The 18,555-nt window shown below is 38.0% G+C and overlaps 2 protein-coding genes across 3 annotated transcripts; both read right to left on the bottom strand.

Moving 5' to 3' along the window:
• Window positions 1-2,195: 2,195 nt before the first annotated feature.
• On the bottom strand, window positions 2,196-10,173 carry LOC131790085 (neuronal acetylcholine receptor subunit alpha-7). 2 transcript variants are annotated; one of them, XM_059107266.2, is made up of 6 exons: window positions 10,030-10,173; window positions 6,815-6,960; window positions 5,831-5,875; window positions 5,045-5,154; window positions 4,558-4,796; window positions 2,196-3,948 (listed from the first exon to the last, which is right to left on the bottom strand). In XM_059107266.2, the coding sequence occupies exons 1-6, from the start codon at window positions 10,076-10,078 to the stop codon at window positions 3,239-3,241; spliced, it is 1,299 nt and encodes a 432-aa protein (XP_058963249.2). In that variant the 5' UTR covers window positions 10,079-10,173; the 3' UTR covers window positions 2,196-3,238. The 2 variants fall into 2 exon arrangements, with proteins under 2 accessions (XP_058963249.2, XP_058963250.2); XM_059107267.2 differs by lacking the exon at window positions 10,030-10,173 and having other exon boundaries at window positions 6,693-6,830.
• A 1,361-nt stretch (window positions 10,174-11,534) lies between these two features.
• Window positions 11,535-18,476, bottom strand: LOC131790084 (neuronal acetylcholine receptor subunit alpha-7). Its single transcript, XM_059107265.2, has 6 exons — window positions 18,240-18,476; window positions 16,612-16,760; window positions 15,843-15,887; window positions 14,938-15,047; window positions 13,665-13,900; window positions 11,535-12,596 (listed from the first exon to the last, which is right to left on the bottom strand). The coding sequence occupies exons 1-6, from the start codon at window positions 18,292-18,294 to the stop codon at window positions 11,893-11,895; spliced, it is 1,299 nt and encodes a 432-aa protein (XP_058963248.2). The 5' UTR covers window positions 18,295-18,476; the 3' UTR covers window positions 11,535-11,892.
• Window positions 18,477-18,555: the final 79 nt, after the last annotated feature.

The raw sequence follows: 18,555 nt of genomic DNA, 5'->3' as shown, positions 1-18,555 counted from the left end.
AATTCAATAAAGGGTAACCCGAGATATAAAAACTGAACATTGATTAACAGACCTAGCAAAAGAATCGTTCATCTCGATGAAAATCTCTAACCTAATAGCGATTGTTTTAATCTGGTAGAAGAACTAGGTTGGAAGATACTGAAAAATGAACGGTCTTCCTTTTCCTATTTCTTATTTCTGGAGATTAATCGACTACGGAGATCAAATTTATCCTCTATCATGTTATTAAAAACGTTTGTTGTAACTTCGAATGAGGCAACTTCCTAAGCTGGATCGCTGCATTTCAGTGCTAAGTGCTAGCCATTTATACCAGCCACTCGATTTGTAATAATGTTTACTACATTTTCCTAATTTGAATTCTTCCAATATGTGAATGGATTGTGATGCTATTCGAACGACGTTCCGAAAAGGAAGAGTTAAAAATCAATTTTTTTCTTTTTTTTGTTTTCTTTTTTTGATGCTATCTTTTTGTTATCATTATTTTTTGAGGTCTTATTCATTTTAATTAATCGACTAAGGGGGGCAAATATATCCTCTATGATTTTAATACCTGCCATAAGGCTAACTACATTTCAAATCGAATAAGAAAATTGCCCGTTTTAAGTCGCTGTGTTTCCGAATTTAATGCTGAATGCTGTAAATTTACATTAGCCACTTAATATTATGATTGTGTGTTCCATATTTTCTCATCTGAGTACGCTACTTTGCTAAGGATAGCGTCAGAATTAACGAATGAACGCTGGGACTGATTTGACTGACTTGTGAAAAATAACTCGCTGAAGAGAAATACACTGAATTAATGATTATGGAATGTTTTCTATTAAGCAGATATGATACAGAATGATATAAAACAAAAATCAAAACAAAACAAAAAACAACGATAGTAGTTTTCCCGTCTTACAAATTCCTCTATTTTGTCTTTGGTTATGTTCCACGGACAACAAACGTCGTCAATACACCTCTTCCAAACTAACGGCTTAGTTGTGCTCTGACTGATTATACTTTGTTCTATTCCTGCCATGAAAATATTGGCAAAAGCTACAGCCAAATTGGTATCCACTGCCGTTCAGTGGGTTTGTAAATAATGCTCGCTGTTGAATTAGAATGAGTTTTCCTATAGCATCAAGTAGACCATTTGCCTCTAAGACTTCGTAAGAGACTGGTAAATTGCCTTGAAAGAGGTATTCGTATGCGTTGCATACAGTTGTTGAAGACTCGATAAGCTGGAAACCACTCCGCTTCGCTTCGTGGTTTCCTACGCTTATCTCGCGTTCTCCCAACCTCCCGCGTGTTTACATCAGGCTATTTTAACACGGAAACCATTTTACATTTCTTTTATAAAATAACTAATGAAAGAGGAACGAAAACCGTGTTTACATACGCTCATGTAAAATGATTTTATGGCCAATCAGAGCGCGCGTACTATTTGAATTATTTTATTAAATTCCGTTAATTCTCTTGAGGTACGTTTGTGTGCATGTTTCCAGTATACAATAGGTTCAATCACTCGCCCATAGCACAGGAGTCATACGAGTATTGTTAATCTCGTATTCAGGTCCTACCGTGTAACTGAAATGTATTGAAATGTACAACCGCTTGGCCGAGGAGGGTCTGTTGCGATAATACTGGGGGAATGAATAAACGAGGGAGATTTGGGTTGAGCCGCGCAATGTTCAGTGACGCGTTCCAAACCTCTCTATCGTTTTTTCACTCTTCCGCTGCCATAGTGCCGTTAATGATTTCGCTAGTGTTTCACTAACTTAATACCTGGAACATCAAGGCAGTTTGGAAAGCCGCAAAACACTAGAACAAAAATTTATCTTCCAAATCGGCACTCTTCCCACGGTATCAACGAGCGCTTTTCGTTCAACTAATTTATTCCTGTTTTCTCGTCACCATACTCCCACCAAGAGCGTAGCTCCTCTTTCTGCATATAAACTCACACTCAACCAACAATTCCTCCAATCGCTCTGACGGAGGGCTAACGCTCGAAACGTCAGCTTTTTTACTCTTTACAGTGGCCAATTTACGTTTTTATCTAACACCAAATTACCTACAAAAAAGTACCCTGTTTAGGATTCCTATATACAAGTTGTATAAATTAGTAATTTCCCGCCATCGTCTACTTTTAACGGGATGACTGTTGCGATAACTTTTTGAGCCCTTTTTCTCTCCAACATTGATAAGCATTGATATTCTCTCCATAATCTTTATACACTTGAAAGTACATTGGTAACGAGAGTTAAGACCATAATCAACCACGGATAATACATAAAGAGACCGTTTATGACACCATAGGCTAAAAGGATTATTACTTGGAGTTTTGCCATCAGACACACGTGTTGCTACAAAACTTAATCAGTCAGTGAATGTTGTTCGTCAATGAACTGCCAGGAAAAGTACGTGCTATGTACAAAGTTTAGAGCGCGTTCAATCGCTTGCACCAAACCTTTGTTGTTTATCAGGATCAGGTCCAGGTGCACTACTTTGGTTAACCCTAAAAATCTCGTAAAAAATGGAACCACGACGTTGTCGACGTTGTAGGTTTGTCATGTGAAATTATTCCAGGAAGAAATAAAATTCAGGAGCCGCTGGCAGAGATTATCACTCCGTTCCCGCGACTGTGAGCAATCGAAACGCTTGCAGTTGTTAAAATTGAATTTTTCTTTTTGCATTTTTTTTTTGAACTGTGACGTCTCGAGAAGGCGAACCGAAGAGTTTATATGAGAAAAAGTGGATTCGTGTCAATATCTGAGCAACTGCGCTCCTACCCTTTCCCTTACCCAACATTAACCCTAACTTGTTATCAGTTGACTGTTGTTGGTTTAGGGGAAGGGTAAGTTGCTCAGATAATGTCATTGATCCGAAAAAGTCGTCCCGCCTGACGAGGTTACCTTAGCGCGCTCTCACGAGTTGTACGCCCCTTAGAAACGAGCTCACCATTTTTATGCAAATTGTTCGTTGAAATTTTTCAAAGAAATGAGTTAAAAGTCAGCTAAGCCAACGTAATGCGAGGGGAAGGTGCCTTGGAAACCTGAGACCATACAAATGGGCCTTAAGGCCAAATCCCTATCACAACGTGAAAACGAGGCGAGGATATGGCTCCTTTCGGGCAATTCAGAGGTATCACATTATAACAAATATAGGATTACTAGAAGGAAACGAAGATAGATTTCTAAAAATATGAAAGTTATCAGCATTAGCTCTGGGTAGTTCTCGGTCAAAACTTTTACATTCTTTATTGATTTACCAAGTAGACTGTGCAAAGGGTAATCGCGCTAATGATCACGAAAAACGTAAAAAAGAAATGATCCAGTTTAGATGACACTTTTTGCCATGTTATTTGCTCTTCCTTCTCCTCCCATCCATGTGATGTGGTGGCTCTTGTGGATGTGGTGGACAGTTCTATGGCATTCAGGGATGGGGGAGAGTTCACAGAAGGGATTGGGTACTCGTCTGAGCCGTTCACATCAACTCGTTTGGAAACTTTTCCTTTCCTCCTCCAACACAAGCAGAGGTTGCGCACCCATTGAGGTGGAGTACCATTCGTGAAGAAAACCTTAAGGACGAAGATGTTACCAAACAGGACCAAAGCTATGATGATCGACGTGGCCTGCAAACTTATGCCGAGGATTGGGACGCCATCTGATGTTTCCGGGAGGAAAGATGGAATAAGCAGCAAGAACACCGTCATGGCGAGAAGCATGGTAGTGACAAAGCCAATTCTTTCCCCACTCTCCACAGGAATGAAAAATGATGTCAGCGTCAGAGTCAAAAGCAGCGTGCTTGGAATAGTGAGGTAAAACACATGAAATAAAGGCTTCCGAGACATTTTCAAACTGTAAACAACTTCGCTGAAGTCAAATGGACAACAGTCGCCGTGACTTGTCTTAGTGATTCTTTTTGTTATATTCATTATACTCCAGTCACCACTTGTAACGAAGCGACCTGCAAGTAAAGGAAACCCTCTAATTATGTAGGAACTCAATGATAATGGTAGCGTGGAAGGGGAGTGCGGACCCCTGGACCCTCCCAATGTATCCGCCCTTGATGTTGTCTGTAATATTTTTTTCAAAGAGTTCGCCGAGTGAGGGGGAAAAAAGGAGTAAAGTTATGGCACGTGAAAGGAAAACGGCTAGATTGCTAAGGAGTAAACATCATGGCGTAGTTGGTTAATTCTGAAGAGGTTAGGTGCTTCTTTAGAATCTCAAAACGTACATAGTCATAATTTCAAATATAAATTTTTACAGTACTCTAGTAATTTTTTTTCTTCTCGTTCTAGACAGTAGAAATCGGCTTTTGACTTTAAAGTTGTTGATGGACTGAATCACTCAGTGTAGCGTTAACCCTTAAACAACCATGAGTGACCAAGACAGAATTTCTCCTTACAATATTAATACAATATCAAGCAGAAAAGTGATGATAATAAAGAAAAATATCAATGAGGGGATTAATAGTTAATATAATACTATATTCTCTTTAGACGACCCTATACATAAAAAGTGACAGGCCATTTGTTCACAAACCCATCCAGGCATCGGCAATCAAGATACTTACTGGTAAATTCACCAGATGTGTCTACAAACAGTTTAATATTCAATCTGTCATCTCCGTATGTATATGAACCAAAGCCCAATTCACATGTCTGGTTGTCAAACGGCCAACTGATGATTTGTAAGTCACAGTTCGCTTTGAATGTAGCAGGCCCACTCCACACACAGTTCCCTTTGTTGTCTACAGAAACTTCAGTGACAAATTTCCCTCTTCCTCCAGCCAGAGTTGTACTATCGTCTCCGCTTAAGTTGAAAAAGAGAAAACATTTTAGGTTAAAATGTTACTGTAAAGGTAAGATTTAAGAATTTCTCCGGAGTATTTAAGACTTATTTTAAACATACTTGCCGACATTTTGTTAAAAACTGCTATAGTTGCAAAGATGCTATTTTGCGAGTAGCACCGCTTTCTAAGATTAATTACGTGTTGATTAATGTTGATTCATAATTGTTTTGTTTCCCTAATTTTGTTACAAAGACTTGCCATCACTCACTTGTTGTAAAGGGAGATATCTGGTACCCAGATCTCACTCGGGAGAAACTGCACACGCTCTACATCTCCAAAGGCTTTCGAGTCCCAAACGAGAAATTCATTTTTCCACCTCTGAAAGATCAATCAAAATAAATTTAAAAGAAAAGTGTAAGCAGCATAGGTTTTTTCATCTCTTACTTCTGTATTAAGATGATCGATACACACATTCTTAACACTCAATTCTCAAGGGGGTAAGTTTCCAAAGAAACTGTGGTGCTGCGTCGGTGGAAGAGTATAGCAGGGTAATTGAGTATTATCAACTGAGTTGATAGCGTAAATTGGCCACCGTAAGGAGTTTCAAAGCTGACGTTTCGAGCATGAGCCCTTCGTCAGAGCGAAGCGAAGAGCAGTCGCTCTGACGGTGGCCAATTTACATTATCGACTTAGTTGATAACGCTAAATTACTGAATTATCAATTCAGCGTCGAAACTAGTCCGAGATTGCATTAGTTTGCTCTTCTTGCGCCAGAAAAAAAGTCAATGATTAGTTTCCCAATTCAGTGTAACTTTGAAATTTAACGAGGACGAAGGTGGTTGATTATAAAGAGTTCAAAGAGTTCTGTAGTGATTACCATTATTTTTATTTTCATGTTGGATATGGAGCACAATGAAGAGGAGACTGTCTGAATCGAAGACGCGTATTAGCAATGAGACGCCTTCAATGAAGGCTTGTCCTTTCGACATTTACTGATTTTTCTGCAATTTCGCTGAAATTGAATATCGGCAAAACTTGATGAGTTTGAACTAACCTGTATCACCCAAGTGTCCAAAATCACAATTTGTTCTTTTGTGTCCTGCAAAATGAGAAATTGAAACGAAAGAAATAAATTGTAAACATTACCCCCACTCTCTCTCACACTTCTTAAGATAATAATGATGATGATAGTAATAGTACTTATAATAATGATGATGATAATAATGATAATAATGATAATAATTAGAAATTATATTGCGTAACAACAAACTTACCGACAACATGTGAAAAATTCGTGAATATTTCCATTTTATTCTATTCCTGGGCGCAATTGAAAAGCTATTTCAAATACTCGTGCATTGGGTTTCATCAGGGTTCCCAAACACTCGAAAACAGTAAAAGCACTCTGCCTGCGGGCCTCGTGCTTTCATCAGTTCTCTCGCGTTTGGAATCCTGATGAAACCCTCGCACTCGTTTTTGATACAGTACATCAAATACCCTTCACAGGAAATAACGATGGCTAACTAATATAAAATTGATATACAGTTTGAAAGAGATAGCTATTAACAGAACTTAATAATTCCCTTAAGAAGAGAAAAAAAACTACATTACTGGGACAGCAATTTAAAAGCTCGACTAAAAAGATAAGTTTTGAGATTATACTGAAAATTTGAAAATTTGCCAGTGATGTCACTTGGTAGATTATTCCAGAGATACGAGGCTGCAGCGACGAAAGCCCTTGCCCTTAATGGAGGTAGAACTGTAGACACAACCCTAATCAAGGCTTGTTTCTTGGTGCCATTAGGAGAAGTTTCTGATTAGACCGTAGTTGGAAGGAATTTTAAAACTTATAATCTTAAAATTATAATCAGATGCTATGCAATGTACTGCTTTGAAGCACATAATCAGACGCATACCATTTACTGCTTTGAGGCGCGCGTAGAAAAATAATCTTGAAATCTCTGTAGTATGTAATTGGTAGCCAGTCTACAATGAAGCTGGTGGTTCAGGAGAACAAAAGACATTCTAGTGAGCTCACCACTTTTACGAGTCTGCTAATCTTCATACCAAACGCCACTTCTACGGCTTTTTTCCCTATTACTGGCCTGACATTCATGTCATAGTTATCAAGCAGGGCGCTGCGGATTTGATGTTCCAATGAGGCATTTGATGATCCTAAAACGCCTTGATGGAGAGGGGAACTTAAATCAGCATACAACAGAATAATAATGATAAAAACAACAATTATGCAATTAAAATTATAATACTAAAAATAATATTAATAATAATGATGATGATAACAACAACAGCAATAACAAAGTGGGACTGTGTTAAGATCTAAACCTCAATTACTAAAAAGAGTGTTTTTGACATACATAAACATGATAAGTACTTAATTTCGCGGATACCTAATATCGCAATTTGAGTGAGAAAGTGTTTTACGAGATTTATTTTCACGATTTCAATAGCGATTTCAAAGAAAAAATTTCGCGATTTATTAAGTTTGACGACTGCGCACTGCACACAAAGATGTTCTAAGAAATTGGTACAAATCTAGCGACCCAGGTGAAGTTTATTACTACATTCCCTAATCCATTTACAAAATCTTTGCATATTAACGTCATTTTACAACTAAAGATTTAAAATAGAGCTCACCAGTCAGTTTATAGTTTCTGTATTTGTCGATACACATCCGGTATATGTTGTTGCTTTTGCATATTGATTTTTTTCTGTGATTTGAATTTTTTATTGGGGATTAGATTTCGCGTGTTCAAATTTCACGAGGATTTTTTTACAAATGCGGAAAAAAAGCGAAATTAAATACTATTAAGGTATCACAGCATAATCACCAACATTGTTTTTTCCGGCATAAATCTTGAACTTGAAAAAAGGGAAAAAAAGAAGAAATGCTGAATAATAATAATAATAATAATAGTGATAATAACAATAATAGTAATGATAATAACAATAACCAGTATTAGCGATAATGATGATAATAATTTCTCGAAATTTACAACTGTGTAATGGAACTACATACACTTAATGTATGGTCCTGAGGGAAACAGTTTTGTTTTCCTGAGAGTCCTGATGTTTCCCGAGACGGAGTCAAGGGGAACATCAGGACTCGAGGGAAATCAAAACTAACTAGTTTCCCTCGGGACCATACATTAAATGCTTTGATATATATTTAGCCTTTCCCTTAAACAATCATGTGCTTTTGTATTCGATGCGCGGGCAACAACTGCGCAATTGTATCGGAATACATTTGAATTTGATCAGGGGCACGTGACCAAGAACCAACCAGTCTTTTTTTCGAGTGAAATTCTAGGTATATAACAGTTTGAGATATTTCAGGCGTTCTCATCAGTCGCTTAATGTTTACGTTCGCGCTAATATTTGAGAAATGCTGCATAGAATTGAAGGGATAAATTTCTTTTCCCGTCTTCACTGAGACAAGTGTTGGGAGAATTCTCGAAATTGGACAAACCCGGAACACAGTACTGTCGAGGGTCTACGAATTTTTTTCAACCCTATTAGCGTATAGACAAAGGAATATAAACACGAGAAATAATTTCTCGATTTTCCCTTGAATACGTCTCGCATTTGCTTAAGTGGTCAAATTTTTTCCAACCCATTAAATTTATATTTAGATACATAAGGTGATGTAAACATTGATAACGTCAAGTAGTACCTAGATACTAATTGCTTATAAAAATTTAGTGAAACAATTCAAGTTGTCAAGTAAATCAAGTAAATTAGCTGTAAATCCACTGTAAAGCAAACCAGGTGTTCACCATTCACGAGACGCTTTTAATGATATTCTTTGAGACTTTTTACACTAATATGATCGAACGATCTTCAATGACAAGTCATTTTTCAGGCGATAAAAGTACAATAATTTCCATTGAGTTGAAGGTATAATGTCCTCCCCCTTTTTTATTATTATAAATTCAACGAAATTCGAATTTTTCCAAAACCTGAGTTGATATAAGAAGGGATTTTTCCAATCCCCGTACTTCTGGAATACCTCAGCTTTTCCTTTATAAATATTCATTTGTTTTCAACATTATTTCTACAAAAAATTGCGCCTCTCATTAAAAAATTATAAAGAAAGAAAGAAAAATCTCAGACCCCTATTCTTACCTCACCCGATTACAAATAAGAAGTCTCGAGGTCAAACACGGTTTGCCGCCGCACAAAGGCGCAATTTTTTATTTACGGGTACAACAGAATATCCCTTCCCCCTCTCCCCCCCCCCCCCCACTCCGAATTGTAAATCGTTATCTGGCTTACTCCATGTAGCACGCTCAGAGACAATCAAAGTGCGAGGTGACAACTCGAATTCTCAACATCAGCGGGCTAAAAATTGATATATCAGAATATAAAAAGCAAAACATATATAAACGAAAAAAGTTTTTTTATTAGTTGCTTCTTCACGCTTACTAAAAGCCAAATCAACAAATTCATACGATAAACGTTACAAAGAGGCGAATTTAAAACTACTGGCCAGTTTTTTAAATGATTGCTTTAAATATTAATTGAGGTAAAAACACTAGCAGCAGAAAAAAGAATCAAGCGCTAAGAAACTGATGACTGGTAACTAATACAAAAGACTGGCAAAATAAATCGATATGTTTAATATACAAGAGTCACTTTCGTTTCTAGAGCTGTGTACTATAGCTAGCAGAGGCACTACAAAAGCAAAGCTAACTTCATTAATGATTGATTCCTGGTTCTATCTCTAAAGGAGTAGATTTAAGGAATTGTTTGTAACACGTTGTCGATTAAGTAAAACATGCATTTCGTTGATTATTACTGAAATTGAAGGTGATAAAAGCTGATATACCGTAATGATGAAAGCTGTACGGCGGTACCGACCGTTAGTCTGTCGAATCGAAGTGAGAAACCAGAAATTTTCCACCACTCGATTTACGAAAAAGCGATTTCTTAGTATTGACCGGTATGAGCGAGTTCGGTTGAAATTTTGAACGAATGCTTTGATTTTACGTGAGAAAAAATATCGGAAGAAGTACCATAGTGCAATTTGATTTCTGTTGCAGCGGTTAAAAATGGTAAGTGAATCAAAATTACAAATTTTACAGTTTTCCAGGTTGACATTTAAGTAATTATGGCATGAACCTTACGGAAAGAGATCCATGCACAAAATATGCGGAACGTAAAGTTTCAACCATATACTGCTGAATACACAGAGAGGAATATATAATGAAAAAGAAATTACTCTAAAGTACTTACCTCTAACACAAAGTCCTTCCAAAAACCATACTACGAGGTAATAAAACATCTGGGCGCGGATTTCCTTTTAAAATTTCCGGTGGAGATTCTGGTGTTACCGCGTCAATGATGGATGTTTTTCAAGAGCTGAACTGAATTTAGCACACGGACTTCTGACATTATAATCGCGTTAGTGGCTAAATTGTTGTGCAAATTAACTTCTTTTTCAATACCAAACAAAGATCTTGACGTTACGTCAAGGATTTTGAATAACTTATTTGGGCATTTGTTTTTTCGCAGAATAAATATGAACGAATTAAATTGCCCTGGCGATACACGATACGATGGTCGCAAATCAGGCGTCAAGTAGCTAGTTTCTCTCAAATAAGGCAATGTTTCTGTTAATTTAATGTTCCACGGTTCGCTATTTTCGGAGAAGTTAGGTGTAGTTAGGATTAGATAATCTGATAATGTAAGCATTGACGTCGAAATGTCACTGAGCTCCAGAAACGTGCTTTGCATGATGGCGCCCAGATCGCTCAAGTGGGTAATTAACTTGGTAACCAAAGCAAGACACAACAACACGTAGTCTTCGTGATTGTAATTTAGAGAAAGAAAAGACTTTTATTTACATAGGAAAATTAAATGTTCCGCTGTTTTATTGTTGGGCCGCAAAATAAATACGGTTACCAAATCATAAGCTCATGTAATTATAATTTGAATTTGAAAGGGTATAATTTCTTATTTACTCAGTGTAAGAAAAGAAACTGATGAATGGGAATTTTTGTCAACTAGTCTGAGGAAAGGACAGAAGACAGCAAGAGCGAGAAAACACCATAAATTAAAACAAAAATCAATGAAGAGCCTTGTTATCAATGTATTATATAATTGAGGACAAAATGAAAGACTGAAATAATTTTCATCTCTGTGAGATCAACATCCGGTGGGAATAGATTTTCATTAAAATGGTTTCCCTAACAGTCGATTATCAGATCTGTTCACCGGGATCTAAGAAGTATTCGATTAAACTGAAAAATATTCAAAGCTTGCTCTAATTAATGAAATCTTTTCCTGGAGAGTTCTGATTTCAAGAGAAGTGTCCAATCAGAATGGTATAAAAAGTATTGCTTTTTCGTCGGAAATCAGACTGTTGTACATGTGATTTTAGTTTGTTTACTCAGTTGAAAGTTATGTTAATAAAAAGTGTTAGCAGGTCCTGATTATATATTCATATCACTGCCATTTAAAATGAGTACTACCGTTCTAACACCTGAGAAGAAAGGACACCCTCTTATACAAAGCATGCTGAACACTCGAAAAAGGGAACGAACTAGAATTAATAATGAGACCTTGTTTTTCTGTTGAAAAGAAAAAACGTATTTCGGTCGCCATAGGTAATACATTGAACTCTTTAATTCAAATTACTGGTGAATTTTATTTGAAGGAATTATCACAGGACATTAGTTGTATGAAAATAAATATATTAGATATCAGATGTTGAAGATCTAGAACGTTTCAGAATCATAACAGGGGAGAAAGGCGGAATGAGACAAAAACGCGACCGAGGATTTCGAGCTGCGGACTAAAAGAGGAGGGGAAAACTGTTTTAAGGTGATTATTATTCAAAAGAGGTTTCTCAAGAGAAAAGTTAGTTAAGGTAGATTTATTCATGTTAAAAAAAGCGCTTTCCTTTTTTACATCAGTTTGTATCACTTTATGGTGAAGGATTTTGGTTTTGTCACGAGGAAATTTATTTGATCTTCCTATAAGGTTCTGTATGTATTTTTATAATTTCCTCTCTTTCCCCCTTTGGTTCCATAAACTGAACAGACTCGCAGCCAAGAGGAATTTCTTTGTTAAATAAAACGTAAGGATACTGACTCTTTAAGTTGCGAATGTTACTGCGTACGTAATTGACGAAATAATAATGAAGACCACAAAAAACACTTGATCCAATTTCATTGACACCCGCCGCCACGTGAATTCTGGGACTAGGGACGGTTTAACCAATGGCGAGCTTCCTCTACTGAAGTCATTCAACTCAATACCAGCCGTTGTTGCGAGGGACTTCGCGGCTGAAGGATAAACACTACTGGGGCGTGAAGAGGTGAGGCTCCTTACCTCTGGACCCTTCTTAAGGCTGAAGAAGTTGCAAAATTTTTCGACCCATGTAGGCGGCGTTCCTTCCAAGAAGTATACTCTTAGGACAAAGATGTTTGCGAAAAGGATCACAGCTATTAAGATCATAGTGGCCTGAAGGTTCACTCCTAAGACTGGGAGGCCCTCCGAGGTAACTGGAAGGAAAGACGGAATGAAGAGCAGAAACACAGTCATTGCCAACAGAATAGTTGTGACAAAACCGATGCGTTCGCCGCTTTCAACATGGATCAGGAAGCTGCTGAGCGCCAGGATCGTCAGTAGAACCGAGGGAATAAATACGTAGAACATGTAGTAAAGATATTTGCGTTTCATCGTCAGAGTGTACACCACTTCGCTGAATTTGAACGGACAACAGTTACCGTGGTCAGTTTCGTTTAAGCTAGGTGTGATGTTTGTTATGTCCCAATCTCCGTTTCTTACAAAGCGAGCTGGAAAATAATAATAAAAAAATCATTAACCCTTTACACCCTAACACCAGTATGCATATTCTCCATACTGTTCTGTATACATTTCCTGAGGTGCTAACAAGGAGAATATATATGTTTCACAACCAAAAGCTTCTCAAGTTGATGATCATTTCTTGTATTCTCGATACCCTAATATTTGAGTCAGAGGTGATATCATGAGGAGAAATTAGATGTTAATCACTCTCAGGGGTCATATGGTTAATCTTGAGTAACTGAAGAGGGTGGTTAGAGAAGAGGAGAACTAATGATCACTAATATGCCAGCGGCAGGAATATGGAAACTGTCTTTATGTAAGATATAATAAGGGTTGATCAGACATCAGCATGAGGCTTGGTGTTAAAATGATCCTGGATAGACTAAAATTACGTAAATAGGGAGGTGGCTTCTACTAAAGGGGGCCTATTTGAGAGAGAGGGCGTTTTAGAAAAGGGACTTAATAAAGAAATTGCTAGTTAGGGAAGGGGCTTATTAGAGTGGGGGGCTTGATAGAAAGGGGGCTTTTTGGAGAGGGGGCTTAGAGAGGGGGACTTGTTAAAGAAGCTGTTTTACTAAAGAGAGGGGAGCTTATTAGAGAGTGGGGAATCATTAGATAAGGGGCTTCTCTGAGGGTCTTGCTACAAGGGAGGGCTTATTTGAGAGGGGCTTTAACCCTTTAACTCCCATAAGTGACCAAGAAAGAATTTCTCCATACATTATCAATACAATATCAAGCAGACAAGTGATGAAAATAAGAAAAATATCAATTAGGGGATTATTAGTTGATCCAATACCAAATTCTCCAAACTATCATCACAAGAACTGTATAGCAGACAGTAAGGAGAATTATTAATGAGATCTTAGGAATTCAAGGGTTAAGAGAGAGGGGTTGGCTTATGAAAGAGGTTCTTTTGACTGAGGAGAGGGGACCTTATTAGCAAGGAGCGTTTATTGAAGAGGGGGCTTGGTAAAGATAATCTTTTGCCTCGCCCATGAGCAACACCGGCCAGCACCAGAGAAAAAAAGTGATACTTAAACCAGGTAACTCCTTACTTGAAAACTGTCTATTGTCCTTGAAAAGTCTAATCTTCAACAGGTTCTTTCCATATGTGTACGAACCAAATGCCAGTTGACAAGTTTGTTCGTCAAAAGGCCAGTCATTAATCCTCATCTCGCAGTTCACTTTAAATGTAGCTGGTCCGCTCCAAACACATCTTCCTTTGCTATCCACAGCGACATCGGTGACGAACTTACTAGTTCCCCCAGCCAAGTTGATTCTATCATCGCCACTAAATATAAACGAGAGACGATGTTAACCCTTCACATCCCAACATCAGTATGCGTATTCTCCATGCTGTTCTCTATACATTTTCTAAAGCTCTGACAAGAAGAATTTGTTCAATAATCTCGTGACCTTGATGTGTGATTCAGGGATGATATTGTAGGAAGAAATTAGGTCCGGTTCAAACGTCGAACTTTACATATGCCGAACCCAACACCAATTTGAGTCGATCTAAATAATTAAGTTCGGCAGTTGATTCAAACGTCGAACCTAATGAAGTCAAACTTAATTGGAAAAGTGAACATGACTCTCTGCGGTCAGCGGTTATTGCTTACCAAAATTTCTCGTCCAGTTCGTACTTGCCGCCGGCTAAAAAAGAACTACTGGCTGGCGGCATACAGAAGTAGTTCACACACCTCAGGCATGTATATTTCGTGCGCTCGAAGCAAGAGGGACGTATATTTCCCGCTTTTCCCGCCACTTTGTTGCAAAACAAGTTGTGTGCGCCGAGGAACGGTGATGTTCCTTTGGGAAATGAGCAATAATTGAAGGCAAGCCGAATTCAAAACTCGTCTCCTCCTTTCAGCGAGGTTATTTAATGCCAACTGCATCTTGAGTCGCCTCCCTCTACCCTCCTTCATTGCAGTTGCAAGAAAAATAAGCTCTTTATTTCCACAATTTGTCTTTCCCGATTTTTTTCCGATATTGTTGTAAGCAATAACCGCTGACCGCAATAGTCATGTTTATTTTTCCAGTTAAGTGTTCAAAAAACAAAAACCTAAAAACCTAACCCACACGAAAAATATCCTTAAGATTTTAAACAAGAAGCTCTTATTTCAATTGCCCGAATGTTTAGTGGATTCAGCAAATTATATCAGAAGAGGTCACGATTGAGACTCAAAACGTTCAGGAAACTCCTTTACTCTGTTGAGTCGAAAAAGGATGTCTTAAAACACGAATCCCACAAAGGAGATCAAGCATCAATTGGGCATGAACTTTACAGAGTTGAAAAAAAAGCTGAGATTTGTTCACAATAATACTTACTTGTTAAACAAGGCTAAGTCCGGGACCCAGATTTCACTGGGATCGAAGTGCACCCGATCCACGTCATCATATTGACTTGCATTCCACGTAAGAAATTCGTTATTCCAATTCTGAAAATGACAAGAAATATTTCAAAGTTGGCAAAGTATTTGCCAAATGGTTCTGTCAAATTTCTATCACTCAGGTAAATACCAGCGTTCAATATTTTCAGGAAAACCAAATAGGGCACGCTGAGCAATCAAGTACTTATTACCTCCAAACTTCCCCCATACTCTCCAACCACCCTCAACCCCCCCCCCCCTTAAAAAAAAGAGAGTGAACGGGCAAGCCTCTTCTCTATCAACTGATACTTTTAAAAACGCAGAGGTCATAATCAAATTTTCCCAGAGCATTGCATATCATAGACTGAGCACGCTTTTAAAAGATCGAATGTCTCAGTTGGCTTAGTCGATAGTCATAAAACGACCATAAAATAAACCCTTTAGGCGAAAAAATTGACAAATTGTAACCAATAGTCGTAATAAAGTTAACCGAAAAAAATTCGTGTTAAAAACGACGGAAAATATTCATTATTAGTCGTGAAATGGCCAGAATTTTAACCTTTAGCCATAAAAGCCATTACATCATTGAGACCCTCTTGAAACCGTAAATTTTCCATGAAAATTCACTGTAGCTGCATCTGCAAGAGGTCTGGGAAAGATATAAACGAAAAAGTCATCAAAGGGTTGTGCCCTAAGAGAATCACTCCCGATGTCACGGCTTACAGTAGGATCCAGGTTTGACCGAGTGGAAAACACCTGACGATGAGGCTGTATGTAAAATCAGTTGCAGCCTCTACCACATGACAACAGCGAAAAGAATCAAACTTTAAGGTTGAGTGAGAGGGAGGGCAGTTTAGTGGTTACCTGAATAACCCAGGTGTCCAAAACTACGAGTTGTTCTTGATTATCCTGCAAAATAACAACAACACATGATTAATTTTATTCCTCAATCCTGCAGTGACGGAGTCGAACTTGCGCGAGTTTCCCAAAAGATATTTAATGATGACTTCGATGAACCGAGAAGAAACAAAAATCATTGTTGTACGCCAACGTTTTAGAAACTTGTTTTGACTCGAAGGAAAAGAGGTGCACTGACGTCATGACCTAGAGCAAAATATTTACCCAACGACTCCCACTCAGTCAATAAGTATTTAATTGTTATTAGAAATTGCACTAGTTTTCCATTTAATTTAACAACACACTAAAACTATTGGGATCAATATCAGTATCTGGGCAACTGCCCACCTACCCCTCCCCTAACTTAGGGGAGGCGTAAGTGGGCAGTTGCCCAGATACTGATATTGATCCAACTATTGTAAGTGTAGCCGTACCCTCCGCCCCAAGGTGTAACGGAAGCGAGGGAACGTCTACGCAAACCTGACACTAATAGTGTTCTGTGACGTCACTCTAATTTATGCAAAATAATGTCACTTGATAATATTTTTTGCGGAGTGGCACGTGATAGCGTGAAGGATGTCGAGATAAACAACAACATTGAAGTGAATTCGTTTACCATTTCTCGGGTAAATTTGCAATTAATCGTCCGAGTTCAAAAATACAATCTGCTTCAAGGATATAGGAAGAGATTATGCGCGATTTTTGGGATAGAGTAAGAGGACCATTTAATTCTTACCACTTTCACCAATCTGCTAACTCTCAAGGCAAAGGAGACCTCCACCACTTTTTTTCCTTTCAAAACTGGACGGACCTTGCGGTCATAATTCTCGAGCAAATCTTCTCGAATGTGATGTTCCCAGGAACTGTTCGTGGTACCTAAAGATACTAAATCCAGACAGGCAAACAGTGTTCTAACCCTCTATAAAATGGTGATGTAACGCTGTTTTATTCGCACATTTTAACCGCATGAAAGACAATTATAATAACTCTCAGTTCTTTTCACGCACACAGGGCTCTCTTCTAACCAAAACCTTTACCATAATATTTCTCACAGTGGCAGCCACAGGCAGCCCAACAGATACTGCAGGTGAAACACGTAGAACCTGGTAGTGATCGAGGTTGCCATTAAGTTTTTGTGGTTCAGTGGTGGAAGCGCAGAATCCAAACGGAGGTTTCTCATGGGAACTCAGAATTTTTGCTTTATCCCACGCTCGCGGCAAGACACAAAAAACACTTATTGTCACCAGCGTGGAACAGAGAAAAATAATAAGTTCATTAAAGGAATCGAACTCAAGGCTTAGTCAATTTTGAAAAGATTTGGAAGATTTACCGAGGGTCCTAATAACTTTTTACTACACCGAATAAATCCTGCGGAAAGGATCAAAGCTTAGAGCGAAATTAAATGAAAACCCTTCTGGACCTGCTGTAATAAACACTATAATAATTGTTCGCCCCATTTCTGAACACTGGATTGTTTTGAAAACAATCGTTTGTATCAAAAGTAACATTCTGAAATGATTTGATTCAATCTTACTGGCGCATTGAAATTATTTAGGAGAGAAGAAACAAAACGCACACTCCTGTTAAACAAGGTTTATGGTCCCATAATTCGGAGGGACCTTTCTCCCTTTGTTTGTTACCGAAAACCATCGAAATCCAAAAACTAAAATTTCTTATCTCTTAGTATGCGATTAAGTCAATTATTATATTACTTAAATTTCTGCCTATTGTAATGTAGATTGTTCCTTTGGCGGTTTAAGTTTACACGATTACATGTTAAAGGTTAGTTAAATTTTTAACGCCCAAGTTGGGAAAGAAACGAACTTGGGGCGAGAAAAGATCATGAGAGTTCTCTAGCTGGTAGAGCAATCAAAAAAGGCCTTGTGAGAAAACTACGTGACGAGCTAAAAATCCTTAACCTAGGTGTTGGGGCTTAATTAACAAATACAATTCAAAACAAATCGGTTCCTAGCGACAGCATAACAGAGTCTTAGCTATATCAAATATCACGTTGTAGCCCACTTCATCGAAGTTGAAGCCACTGTAGGGAATCCCTTTTTATTTAACGAACACAAATAAATCCTCAGATTAAGGTGAGCAGTAATTAGGACTCAAACACGATTTTAGCACACATTACTCCTCAAATTACAAGCAATCACATTTCACTCATTTGCATGCAAGTCTGTAATGAGTGAACAACTGAATAAATACTAACAAATTGATCTCGGATCACGCGAAATGAAGAAGTATTGCCGATTTTTCAAATCATAGTACGATTAGGAAAAAATTTCCCACTCCTTCATATCTAAACATTTAATGACGTGTTTGCTCTTAAGAATGATCGAAATGAACACAGACACTTACCCGTTAACATTGAAGATAATACTACGCTTGTTAGTGATGCAAGTATTTGATTCATCGTCACGAAATTTGTCTGATGAGCTTTAAAAACTTGTCCGCCTTGCTACGACCTGAATTATTACGCGGATTTTCTCTCTGGGATGTTGGTAAGACGGTGTCAGTGATCCGTGATCTGCGATTCTGAGATGTGTGATCATCAGGTTATTGCAAAATAGTAGGTAAACATCCACAATGATGACGTCGATACAACTCTCACTAATGGTTTGCATCACTGGGCCGAGTCACGTTTTCAACGAAAGGTCACCAAGGGCAGAGCTGA

This window comes from Pocillopora verrucosa, chromosome 12 (assembly GCF_036669915.1).
Source record: "Pocillopora verrucosa isolate sample1 chromosome 12, ASM3666991v2, whole genome shotgun sequence".
NCBI lineage: Eukaryota > Metazoa > Cnidaria > Anthozoa > Scleractinia > Pocilloporidae > Pocillopora > Pocillopora verrucosa.
The sequence above is the reverse complement of the archived record's forward strand: the minus strand, read 5'-3'. Positions and strand labels throughout refer to the sequence as shown.